The sequence below is a fragment of the Osmia lignaria genome, chromosome 9 (genome assembly GCF_051020975.1).
Source record: "Osmia lignaria lignaria isolate PbOS001 chromosome 9, iyOsmLign1, whole genome shotgun sequence".
NCBI classification, from domain to species: Eukaryota; Metazoa; Arthropoda; class Insecta; order Hymenoptera; family Megachilidae; genus Osmia; species Osmia lignaria.
The window spans coordinates 2,830,948-2,844,066 of NC_135040.1; the positions used below are offsets into that span (position 1 = coordinate 2,830,948).

A 13,119-nucleotide genomic window follows, 5' to 3' on the forward strand; every position below is an offset into this window, starting at 1 on the left:
ATTGACACAGGGTATCAAGAAACTGCATGCAAAAGTGCAAGAGCATTACAAATACCTGTGCTTAACATCGACAATGCGATTACTGAAATAATAGCACTTGGGGGGAATTCATGTTCAATTCAATTGCGACAAATTATCGATGATGCTTATGAAAATTATTCGGAAGATTTCGAAAGACACAAGTAAATTTTGCCAATTTCTTTAATTTTTTCAAATTATTAGGTTGTGTAATAAATTCCCGCGTTTTTTGTATTTCATTTTCTTCCCGCAATTTTGTGTTTTGTTAGGTAAAGTATATATAAGTAAAAATTATTTCATATATTAATTGAAGGCAAATATAGGGGCAATTTATCGTTAATAAATTTATTGAATTAAATTCCAATTAAAGAAATATATTTGCATTCGCAAGTCTTTTTCTTGCTCTACAAACATGTCTGCTTCAATTTTTCTAATTAATTAATTTTGATCAATTTCTAGGCTTTTGAACTGGAAGATTCCAGGAGGCAAAAAACTTAATTTTCGACACAAATGTCGCAAGCTGCTTCTATAGCTTTTTGAAAGGCGAAATAGAGCAGATGTCGAAAATAAATTTTTTTGCCTCCTGGAACTTCCATTTGAAAATCCTGAAAATTGATTATAATTAATTAATTCGAAAAATTGAAGCAGATATTTTTGTAGAGCAAGAAAAAGACTTGCGAATGCATATATATACTATTAAAATTAATACCAAAAAATTAAGTTTATAAATTATTAATTTATAAATTATTAAAATACAAAAAACGCGGGAATTTATTACACAACCTAATACTTCTTTCAATATATCTATTTCTGTCATCAGGAATCGTTTGAACATGAAAGTCGATCGCAAAGAGGGAACAGAATCACCAACCGATGCAGAAACGCAACGGGATGAGATGACGAACGAACCATCTTCAAGAACAAAAAGTTCAAGAACGAAGAGTTCGAGAAATCCTTCGAGCAAGAAGTCTTCTCCGAAGAAAGGAAAATCCTCCAGGTCGAATAAAACTGATACTTCAAACGCGCAACAAGAAGTTTTCCTTAAATTGCACGCGGAGTCCGATTATTTGAAGGAGCTCAATAAAGTACCTGCAATCGATGTACTGGAACTGCTGGATCCTTTGAGCCGATACGAATATAAAATTCAAGGTCTTTTATTGCTGGAAAAGATACTCGACGGTGGAAGTCCAAGGAAGAAACAAAATGCTTCGTTCCTTGGAATCGCTCAGGAATTGCTCGTCGAAGCTGTCGAAGAACGGTAGAACAGATTTTCCAAATTTTCCAAATTCTCTGTAATTTCAGGGCTCGTTAACGAAATTACCCCTGCGCAGATTATCCATGGAGGATTTCGAAAGCGGTTTCGTTCTGCAGAGTTTGGAAAGCAATTTTCTATGCAACAGCGTCGTCGACGTTTTGCTTCTTTTATTGCGGATCATTGGCCACGTTGAGTACTTCCTGTTCGTTACTTTCTTTAATTCGATGGCCAATTACAATAGCAAAGTCGGTGAGCTTCGACGAGAACAAGGTATGACGTTGAAAATCGTTCAGCATGATACATCGTCCATGATACATCAAAGATTTCCATCTGTGCAGCGGAGAAAATGGTCGATGTTGGCAAGAAAATTCAGGACATTCGCGAGATGACGTCGTCCCAATACGATCTGCTTTCAGAACAAGATAAGAAGCTGTATCTAGATGCAATTTTGCCTGTCAAAAGGGCGGAAGCAGCCAAAAGAAAAGCCAGATATCTTGAACGAATGATGGAGCATAAAAAGAAAAAGGTTTCTCACATTTCTGTTAGCTCCTACCTAGTTTTCTTTATATTTCATGAATCGATATCCAAATTTTCAATATCATTCAAAGTTAAAAGCAATTTTATCTAACAGGAGGTTCGTGGACGCGTTACGAACTCGAAGACGTCGAAAGTAAAAGAAAATCCTAAGTCGAAATCAGGAAAGATAAACAGTAAAAAGTCCACGAATTCGAAACATTCCAGCAAACGAGATACAACTGGCAGCAAAGCAACGAGGAGCAGGGATAGCCCGAGACAAAGTAAGTTAAGCACCGTGCGTCGCCGACTCTCCGGAGAAATTCTTCGTACAAGCAATAGGGATGTGCGGCCCGACTAGTCGGGTCGATTCGGAAAACATCGGGCGGGCTCGGGCGGGCTCGGGCAGGCTCGGGCGGGCGTCCGATACATGCGCGCAGTCGGGTAGCTCGATTATTTCGGGTTAAGTCGGGTGCACTCGGACTGATTCGGACGAGCTCCCGCGACCCAACTCTCATGATAAAATGAACATACAGGTTACATGGAATAAAATTCAGTTCAAATAAATTCGTTACAAGTATTATTTTTTCACATAAAAATTATCTTATTCCAAAATTTCACATAAAACAGATTTTGCACATGCTTATTGCAAGTATTAACACAAGTACATAGCTGGATCGCGGGCCGCGGTCCGCGGAAGCACGTCCGAATCAGCCCGACTATACCCGACCGAACCCGAAATAGTCGAGTTAGCTGACTGTACGCCGACCCGAGCGCGCCCGATTTTTTCCGAACCCGCCCGGGCCCGTAATATCGGGTACCCGCACGTCCCTAACAAGCAAGTATGCGGATGCCTCGCATCCAATGCTTCTACGATTGTTTTATAGAAAAAGGTGTTCCAACGGAAGTTAAAGAGATCACGATGGCAATGGATCAATATTACTTGGATCTGTTAGCAATCAAGAACGTAATTAGCAACTGGGACCCAATTAAGAAGATTCTGGTAAATATTAATCATACTACAGATATAGATCATTGATAGCACCAACGAGTTTATTTCAGTTGCAAGAATCACCTTCCTCTGCTAAAAGTAGAATACCAAAGAGTGCGAAATCCAAAGATGTAGGAATATTGGACACCGCCAGAGAGGTGACTATTTATGATAAATTTTTAATATATACTGGTATTGCTGAAGTTGTATATTTTAAGAAGCAGGCACCAATAAATAATTTTCACGTTTGGTACGTGCGATCCAGTGATCCTTGGCAGGATAAAATATATGATATGGTGACTGGACAAATGAGTCAAAATTCTTTGGCAAAATCTGCTCTTCGTAAGTGAAAATATAGATCTTTACTTTAAAGAAATTAAGATTTTTAAGATCTTATATAATAATAATTACTCATGGATTATGTTCTCCAGGATTATTTTATTTATTATTAAATAAAAGTTTATTTTATTTTAATTTTTATACAAAATTAGTAAATTCAACAAGATTAAGATCTTTAATAATTAAATTATTGTTTTATTCTTTAATTAGATTATATATTTTTTTAGTTTTATTGTTCATGGAAAAAAATTTTTTTTAAGAGTTTAAGAAGAGGAAAATTAATTAATTTTTTAGTTTTTATTATTTCATTGAATGTCCTAAGGTTTCTAATTAATACCTCTTTTATAGCAATCGAGGTTGTACCCGAGCCAGATCTTGAACCAAAATTGTACTCCATTCTTAAGACAAGAAATTTTGAAAAACGAAGCAGTACTATAGACGAGAGTACGAATTTAATTAATAATTTAATTTCCAATTTTCCAATCGATAAACTGATTGATTAATCCTCGTTAAGGTACCTATCAATTGGTATCTATCAGTTCGGTACCAGAAATTCCATCGGTCGTCGAATCAATCTACCCGAGCGAGCTGAGCATGCAAGAAAATCGAGCGGAAAATCGAAGAAATCGGAAAAGTCGTGGACAAAGGAGGAACAAAGCGGAAGAGCAAAGATCGAGCAAAACTGAAGATCTTTCTTTGATCGCATCCACGATCGACAGCATCGACACGAATAATGTCTCCAATTTGGAGACGATTTTAGAAGAGCCCTTGAAAGCACGTTGGATCTTGCTTCCGAAAGAGTGCCACAGGTTCAAGATCCGCTTTCAACCGGAAGTAACAGGGTTCCATGAACAAATGTACGCGTTCACCATCGTCGATGGGAATAATGTCACTTATCAAGTGAACGTCAATGGTATTGCTGACGTGCCAAAATTAGATATGAATCCAAAGACGATTTTTGCAAAGGTATTAAGTGAAGAAAATTAAGTAATAAATATTATATTGACAAACCGCTGTTTATTTTGCAGACTGCAAATAGCAAATTGAACGAAACATACATCCCTACATATTTCTTGGACAGTGGGATTTATGATTTTGGAACGATGCTGGTACTTCGAAAGGACAAAAGGTTATCGATATCAAAAGTAGAAAGCCATTTCCTCGAACTATTATAAGAACTAATTTATCTTTCCAAGATAATCCAGCTGCAATTACACAGTCTTATTTGAACAGGCCTCACCGTCGAGAAGCCGAGCTAAAGTTTTGCAACATCTCCAAGGTGGACGTAGAACTTCATTTCTTCCTGGCTAAGAACAATCCTGAATGTTTCTTCGTTCAATCAGAGGAGCTTCTGATCGCTGTGCGTTATCAATTAATTAAGTTTAATTATCCGTTTCTACTAACGAGATAGGAAATTTACCCCAGGCTGGCAACAGTGAGTCGCTGGTTTTATCCACAATCGCAACGAAATTTGGAATAATTTCAGAAAAATTGTACTTGTGCGTGAAAAATAATCCCAAAGTCGAAGTGATCGAGGTAACTTACGAATCTTCTGATTTTTAATAGATTTTTAAAAGCGATTTTATAGTTGCAGCACGAGGGTACGAAATTGGATATCGAATTGGAGAAGAAGCAAATATCCTTCGATCGTGTGCTCCTTTATCGAATGGAATATCAAAGTCTAATCGTGAGGAATAAATCAGCAGTGCCACTTTTTTGGTCCTTGAAAGCTGAAGAACCTGCCGAAGCTCAGATAACATTTTCACCATCGGAAGGAACGATTGAACAGCAGGGTGAACAGAAAGTTGAATTTTGTTATCATGGCACCAAGGTTAGCAAACCGTGAAATTATTATTTATATTAGAAAGCAATTAAGAAAAATATTTATAGGTCGGTGTAACAGAAAAGAAAGCGACGATATTCGAGGCGTTCTTATACGAAGAAGATAAGGAAGCAATTTTCACAGACACCATTTTGCTGACTGGCGAAACTTACGACGTCCAGGTCGATATCAATTACGCGAATCCCATCGATCTGAACTATATAAAAGTCGGCTTTCCTACTACTGGTTCGTTCACCATAAAAAATCGTGGCAATTACGAGGTGAAATACGTGTAAGAATCAATAAACCTAAGTTATTCCCCTGATCTTAAAAAAGAAAGTTCTTGAATGATTCGTTATCACAGAATCACGTTGGAAGAAAAGGAAAAATTGGAACAATTAAATTTGCCGAAAAATTTGAAGAAGGATCTTCAAGTTCAACCTGTCAGTGGTTCTATACCATCAAAGAAAGAAAGAATCGTAGAGGTTTGTAATTTTTGAATGATAAAAATTGAATAAAGAGAACGATTACAATAATGGTACTTTTATTATAGGTGGTTTTCGTACCGAAGGCTGAGTTGTCTTTGAAAAATGCTCCAATATTAAAGTGCCATTTATTGGATACTCAAAAGGGGACTGCAATAATCGCTGAAATACCTCTTACTGTTTCTCTCATTGCATATTACACCAGGTATTATAATATACAGTCAGAGGCAAAAATAAGTGGACACTGTTCAGAATAGAATACCTCGGTTAAAATTGGACTAAATAACTTCAGGTTTTTTCAGAAGCTATAAAGATTAATTCACTAAAATATGTATTTTTATTTCAACGTAACGTGAGTTACGTTAAAGACATATTTTAAATTTTCATTATATGTAGACTCACATAAAAAAGTTGAAAAATTACCATTCACTATTTTATTTCGCGATTTCAACAAATTGTAATTTTTTAAAACGATAAAAATAAATATTTTTCATATATAACTTCTCAAAAAACCTTAATTTTAATTTTAGGAATTAAAGATATTTATAGAATTATTTTGGAATTAGACTAGAAAATTTTCAATAACAAAATTATTATATATTCAGCTAGAAAAATTAAAGAAAATCTTCCACTATAATATTCTACATTAAATAGTTATTTAGTCAAATTTTAACTGAGCTATTCTATTTTGAACAGTGTCCATTTATTTTTGCCTCTAACTGTATAGTTTAATATCGCAATGAGTGAATAATTAATTTTTAATTACCTTACAGATTTCGAGTCCACCCTTATCCCCTGATCGATTTTGGAACACTGGCCATATGCACCGAGAAAACCATGTACCTGAACATCGAGAACACTGGAAAATATCAACTTTGTTATACTATATTCAACCCATTGAAGCATCCGTCGGTACTTTATATGAGTCAAACAGCAAAGCAAGTGGCAGCTGATTCCGCAGAAAAATGGTCAAAGAGAAAGAAAAAATCTCCCAGAAATGATAAAAGTCATGCCAAGTAAATGAAAATTGAAAGATAAGCTTTCTTATGAATTCTAATTTTATTGTCCTATTAACAGAGATAGTTTGGAAGTAGAGCATTTAACAATGGGACCAATGACTGTCACGAAAATGATGGGCCAGATCGAGCCAGGTGAAACCGACACAATTGCCATCAATTGTTTCCCGGAATTCGCGGGCTCTCAGGAGGAACGAATGACTGTTCTCGTGAACGATACTGTTCCGGAAAACAGAAATGGAAAAACTATTACATTATCGGTGAAATCAGCTGTTCCTCGTATTGATTTCCACGACTTCGATTCGATGTTCCAGGAAAATCATGTGGTCGATCGAATTCAGGACTTCGAATGTCCCAAAGAGGTCTTTATATAATTAAGAAAATCCAGCAAAGTATCGACGAGCTAATTAAAAATTTGTTCTCTAGATCGGACCGCACACGGTGTTCGCGCGACAAGAAGCCGCTCTCTACTTCCGGCGTATCAGGGTGCTGAGCACCCATAGCACGTGTTTCAGACTGTACAATCGCGGAGTAGTATCGGCAAACGTGGACGTGCATTTCCTATCTGACTCTCTGATACCGGAAACAGCGAAGCAAGACACATTTCAAGTAGAGCCACGAAACGAAAGGATCGCTCCTATGAGTCAGAAAACGTTTACGATTTCATTCAAGCCCACAGCTATCAACGTGAATAATTAATATTATCTATGCAACGAAACGAGAAGTTTAACAGCTGTTCGTTAATTATTCGTTAAACTTCCCGGGGAAATGTTTGCAGACGTATCAAGGAAATTTACAAATGATCGTGGCTCTGCCTATTCATCTGGGAGAAGAAAAGCTGTTCATCAAGCTCGTAGGGGAATCCTGTGTACCGGAAGTGGCAATCGTGGAACCGAGCCACGGGAAACGAGAAATGGCCGCTTTAAACTTTCCTCGTACTTTGATTAACGAAGCTAGCGGGAGATATTTCAGCCTGGAAAATACCGGGTTAATTAAGGCGAAAGTAATCGTGGAGATCGAAGAAGATTTGAATGATGTCTTCAAGCTTTCTCCCGTATCTGACTCGCGCCATTTCTTGCAACTTTTGGACAAAGATCACGATGGTAAAATAGAATTGTTTTGTTTAGTATTGTAGACGTTTAGTGGAGAGGGAGAGAGGGTTTCGTCTCCCCGGACCTCTTTAGTTCGGGCCGGGGACCGCTAGGTGGCGGCGAGATGATCGGTGGATCAGTATTCTCGCAAGCGGTCGCCCAGCATGCAGTTTCAATATAATAGAAGTTCCGAATTGTGGTATAATAGATGTCTGAGGCAGGGATCGTCAGTTGTCAGCCCCACTGACGAGTCTGCTGAAGGCTGGTTCAGACACGACTAGTAATTTAGTCAAGTGGCGAGTAGCTACTTACTTACTACTAAACCTTTAGCGCATGGAAAAATGTCCGGACTAGTACAGTTGAGCTTTGGAAATCGCGGACAGGTCTTTTCGGACACCTAGTTAGTGGTGGGGAAAGCCTAGTTAGTGGTGGGGAAAGCCTAGTTTAGTGGTGGGAAAAGCCTAGTTTAGTGGTGGGAAAAGCCTAATTAGTGGTGGAGGAAGCCTGGTTAGTGATGGGGGAAGCCTAGTTGGTCGTAGGGGAAGCCTAGTTAGTGGTGGGGAAAGCGTAGTTACCGGTGGGAAAAACCTAGTTAGTGGTGGGGAAAGCCTAGTTAGTGATAGGGAAAGCCTAGTTAGTCGTGGGGGAAGCCTAGTTAGCGGTGGGGAAAGCCTGGTTAGTGGTGGGGAAGCCTGGTTAGTGATGGGGGAAGCCTGGTTAGTGATGGGGGAAGACTTGTTAGTGGTGAGGGAAGCCTAGTTAGTGGTGGGGGAAGCCTAGTTAGTGGTTTGGGAAGCGTAGTTAGCGGTGGGGGAAGCCTAGTTAATGGTGGGGGAAGCCTAGTTAGTGATGAGAGAAGCTAAACTGCAGTGTCCATATTATAGCAAGTTACTAGATTACTCGCCACTCGACTAAATTTCTAGTCGTGTCTGAATCAGCCTTGACAGGCGATCCCGAGACGACACGCCTTTTTCTCCCCTCTTCTACAGTATTAAACGATAAAAATTTCAACTTTTCTTTGTCATAGAATCTAACGACCGATGCGTAATGATCCTTCTATCCCCTGAAAACGTAGCCCGATTCAAAGTCGCATTTTCTCCCGATGAAATCGGGACATTCTACGGGAAAGTTCGTATGCATATCATTGACAATCCTTACGAAAATTTAGTGATAAATTTGGAAGGTGAATCGTACTTGGAGCTGGTAGTTTTGGATGGTTTAGAGTTCGATGATAATAAACGTAAAAAGAAAAGTAGAACTTCTTCCAGATTACGAAGACTATCATCGAAACAAAATTCCTTGATATCAAGTAAAAAAAAAATAAAAAATAACGTTCTGAAATTTTGTTTTAAAAAGAAATTGAGATAAAAATGAATTTCAGTACCGGCCAACTCGAGCCTCCCAGTGACACTGACTTACAACCTCGACTACGGTCTCTGTTTCGTTAGCAAAATGTACAAGAAAACTTTCCGGATCTTCAATAAATCCTTGGATCGATGGTTTCGTTTCCAATGGGGCGCGCATCCCCATGTAGTGTTCATGCCAACGATCGGACACCTCAAGTACCAAACGTGCAAGGAAGTTGTTGCTACTTTCCTCGCGTCGGAACCAATAAATCACTCGAACGTACGTTTCTGCAATGAAACCGAGGCACGAAGAGAAGAATCAATTTTGAATTTCCTATTTTTATCGCAGGTTCCTATCGAGTGCAGCTTATGCGAAATCATACTGGTGGATTCGAAGGGCGAAGCACCTTGGGACGACAGGCAAACTGAAGTTAAATGGGAAAAGGTTCGGCCGGAAATAGTGGAGCAAATGAACGAAATGGAATTGCTGGCGAAAAAAATCGTACAACCAACTGCAGAACCATTACACGAGATCACACCTGGAACCAGCAACAGTATTAATCTGTTGCTAAACGCGACCGTTGCGTTCTCAGAATATTCCTGTGATGTTGAAGAAATCCACTTCAAAGATACCTTGATGTTCCAGGTATGACTTTCTAATTATTCCTAATATTTATGAACTCGTTTTAGAATTGCGTTAATTACACGGTTCGATCACAGACCAGGGAATACAAGTTTACGCTAACGAATCCGGGAATCGTAAACACGCTGTACGCTTGGAAGATCAACATGGACGAGCAATATCCAAAAAGAGAACAAGGAGACAGTTTACATACTTTTTCCAGACGAAAAATTGTTACCGAGTCTAGTTCTCAATCGCCTTCGAATGCCAAGAGAATCTTTTCGATTACCACCGATTTCCCTCATGGGAAATTCGATAAGTACAGGCAAGGTGGTACAGGCAGCGTGAAACTGTTCTCTTTACCATGTACACCGCTGCAATATGGTAAATCTGGACCGGTTAAATAAGTACCATTTCGTAAATTAGAACTCGATGAAAATTGTTGACGCGTGAGCAATGGTAATAATTAGGATGAAAGAAAACCTTCACACGCAGAATTAACGGCGTATGAATATTTGAAGGGTGGATGGTGACTGCACAGTAAAAGTGTAGTAGAATACGTTAAATATATTTTGCAAGTACAAAGTATACTTAACTCGCCGTCCAAAATTATCTTCACTATGTAGGAGAGGGGAGAAAAAGGCATTTCGTCTCGGGATCGTCTGTCAGACTCGTCAGTGGGGCTGACAACAAACGATCATATCGCAATTCGGAACGCATGCCGGGTGACCACTAGCGAGAACGCTACCGTCTCGCCGCCACCTAGCGGTCTCCGGCCCGAACCGAAGGCGTCTAGGGAGACAAAACCCTCTTCCCCTCTACTAAACGCCTACAACTACAATTAATTTAGTATACTCTGTATTTGTAAAATATATTTAACGTATTCTACTACACTACTACTGTGCAATCACTATTCACCTTTCAAATATTCAATTCAAGGTGTCCTTTCATTTGAATTATTATCATTGCTCAGGCGTCAACGAAAATTTTTATAATAATTAACAGACGCAAGAGCAGTTTCAACAAAGAGCAGTGCAAAAAAGTCAGATCTCTTCAGTAGCACAGCTGGATTATCAGGGAGAACCGCTGACAGCTGGGTGGAAGACGATCTACCATTTTCAATTTCCCCGGAAACAGGAATGTTATCGCCTCAAGAATCCGTTCAATTCACCCTGAAATTCTCTCCGATGGACGTGTTTCACTACAAAGCGTATCTTATATGCAGGTAACCAGAAACATTATTTCAGAATAGATGAATGTTTTTAATAATCGCTTATTTAATAGAATAGATAATATCGATCGAAACAAAATGAACCTGACTATACCAGTTGTGGGAAGAAGTTTGTTACCCTATTGTCACTTCGACATACAGGAAAGCGACTACGTAACTAGCGGCAGAAGGGATGGAAAACTACCCGGTCCTGTTGGATACGACATAGAGGATTCCAGCCTGTGGCAGAATATCAGGGTAATCGAATTTAAAGTGGTCGGCACCGGTGGCACCCACGTCAAGTAAGCACGTAACTTTAATGAACTTCGTAGTTAGCTAGGGATACACTAATTAAAGTAGCAACAGGGAAAATACTATGGGATGTGAGATAAGGGTGTTTGGGTCGTATGATAGTCGAATCGAGTGAGGTGTGAATAAAGACACGCCGAATTTTTTGGCGTGGGTGGTACGAGTCCCACACTGCCCGGGCTCTCTTAGTCGAATAGTGCAATAGGGGATCACCCATGCATACGTAAATGTATTTCCTCTCCGTGAATAAAGAATGTTTGGACCGACTGACAGTTCTTCGGAATGAGAATGCATGTGTGTACGAATCGGTGATTGAATGTGACCGTGTATGAGTGAATTTAAGAAAGCAAGAGCGTCGTGAGGGTGGAAGGAAAAAGTAGCTGTGCGAGAATATTGAGAGAGTAGTAGTCGTTAATAGAGAATTGTGCGAGAGGACCATGGAGCGAAGAGTTGTATTTTATTTTTCATATTGTAGGAGGGGGGAGAAAAAGGGCGGGATCGTCTCGGGATCGTCTGTCAGACTCGTCAGTGGGGCTGACAGCAGACGATCCCTGCCCCAGACTCCTAACATACCGCAATTTGGAACGCACGCCGGGCGACCGCTTGCGAGAATACTGTCACTGATCATCTCGCTGCCATCTAGCGGTCCCCGGCCCGAACCAAAGGCGTCCGAAGAGACGAAACCCTCTCCCCTTTATTAAACGCCTACAATATTAAATATTTTTGTTAAAATAACTGAAAATAAATCCCTACAATATTGCGATTTCAGAAAATTTCATCTGATCAATCCGACGACGGACGATTACCATTTCTCGTGGAAAGATCGAACGTGTCGCGGCGTGGAGGATATATCGAATTTCCATTGCACGGTAATGGAAGGAATGGCTGAACGCGGTAAACAAACCGACCTGGCTTTCACGTTTCTGGCAGAAAATGTCGGCGTCTTCGAATCTTTCTGGCTCTTCTCCATCGCGAGATATAATCTCAAGTGCCTTTTTCTGGTCGTCGGGATCGTAACCGAACCGTCTGTGCACTGCCTCACGGTTCACGTGAAACTGAAGCCAACAATTTTGGGTTGAATTTGAAGTATTCTTATCGTGAACCTGACGTCTTCCTCTCCCTTTCTCTTCATTCTCTTTTTATTTTCATTCAGGTCACAACGTTCGTGACTCTATTAGATTATTGAACAACGAGGATTACGATATACCATTCGCAATTTTTGAAAATTCTTTATATTCCGAGGGTAAATTTCAAAGGCTCAGCGTTACTCCGATGACCGGTGTTCTGGTGGCGAAACAGGAACAGTTTCTCTGGTGATTATTTTCACGTTACAATTGTTTCCCGTTTCTCTAATTAAACGTTCATCGCTTCCGGTGAAATTAATAATTCTTCCAGCGGGAAAATTCGTAGCACGAAGAAAGCGCGTTCGAGGGACGGTTCGGTGAACATTTTAATTCGTCCACAGGGTCGAGTACCATCCAACTCGGGTCGGCGAATTCTACTTTTCCATTCAGTGCGGCATAAAACTGATGAAAAGACCCCTCACGGTTTTCGTCACCGCAGTCGTTTACGAGATCGTGTCTTCGGTTTCGTATATCAGCCCCGGCCACGAAATCGCGCAAGCTTTTCAAGACAAAGACAATGTCATCGACCTGGGCAGGGTAAAAGCGAATCTCTTTCATTACTAAAACGTTTTACTCTTCCACTAATTTTGTTCTCATTCAGATTTAAGGCACACGATTCTCTTCTTTTATTTAACGCATGAATCAATTACAAAATTTTCATGGAACTTATTTTTATACCACGTTTTTATTAACTCACTTTCTTGTTTGTCTGTCTGTTCGGTACAAATTTTGCAATTGTTTTTAAACTAACTTGAGACTTGAAACTTTAAACATAGTTCAGAACTGGATGACAATGCAATATTAACTCGCAAAAAACAGTCTTATGACATTAATTTTGCTTGCTTCTTTATTTTATTTTTCAAGAGAATAAAAATTAAACAGATTGATATATTATTGGTAGGTAGGTATAACAATTTTCTATTTCAGATATGATCAGGTGAAGAGAAACTGAAATCAACCTGAAATTTACCACATGTC

The 13,119-nt window shown here is 39.4% G+C and overlaps 1 protein-coding gene across 3 annotated transcripts in view; it reads left to right on the forward strand.

The window, feature by feature from the left end:
* Positions 1–13,119, forward strand: part of LOC117601046 (hydrocephalus-inducing protein homolog) — a 35,173-nt gene that overhangs the window by 15,941 nt on the left and 6,113 nt on the right. For 2 of the 3 annotated variants that reach the window (XM_034317294.2, XM_034317313.2), the window contains exons 34-63: positions 11–182; positions 839–1,276; positions 1,350–1,543; positions 1,612–1,799; positions 1,905–2,070; positions 2,674–2,789; positions 2,849–2,935; positions 2,996–3,119; positions 3,465–3,560; positions 3,631–4,082; positions 4,145–4,245; positions 4,350–4,476; positions 4,542–4,652; positions 4,705–4,947; positions 5,007–5,230; positions 5,303–5,423; positions 5,492–5,628; positions 6,197–6,439; positions 6,501–6,801; positions 6,866–7,126; positions 7,218–7,542; positions 8,558–8,839; positions 8,912–9,156; positions 9,226–9,522; positions 9,597–9,882; positions 10,504–10,723; positions 10,783–11,010; positions 11,787–12,091; positions 12,171–12,330; positions 12,483–12,678. In XM_034317294.2, the coding sequence (XP_034173185.2) occupies positions 11–182; positions 839–1,276; positions 1,350–1,543; positions 1,612–1,799; positions 1,905–2,070; positions 2,674–2,789; positions 2,849–2,935; positions 2,996–3,119; positions 3,465–3,560; positions 3,631–4,082; positions 4,145–4,245; positions 4,350–4,476; positions 4,542–4,652; positions 4,705–4,947; positions 5,007–5,230; positions 5,303–5,423; positions 5,492–5,628; positions 6,197–6,439; positions 6,501–6,801; positions 6,866–7,126; positions 7,218–7,542; positions 8,558–8,839; positions 8,912–9,156; positions 9,226–9,522; positions 9,597–9,882; positions 10,504–10,723; positions 10,783–11,010; positions 11,787–12,091; positions 12,171–12,330; positions 12,483–12,678 (6,446 nt within the window). The remainder of the gene's footprint in view (positions 1–10; positions 183–838; positions 1,277–1,349; positions 1,544–1,611; positions 1,800–1,904; positions 2,071–2,673; positions 2,790–2,848; positions 2,936–2,995; positions 3,120–3,464; positions 3,561–3,630; positions 4,083–4,144; positions 4,246–4,349; positions 4,477–4,541; positions 4,653–4,704; positions 4,948–5,006; positions 5,231–5,302; positions 5,424–5,491; positions 5,629–6,196; positions 6,440–6,500; positions 6,802–6,865; positions 7,127–7,217; positions 7,543–8,557; positions 8,840–8,911; positions 9,157–9,225; positions 9,523–9,596; positions 9,883–10,503; positions 10,724–10,782; positions 11,011–11,786; positions 12,092–12,170; positions 12,331–12,482; positions 12,679–13,119) is intronic. The other variant, XM_034317303.2, reaches the window with a different exon arrangement.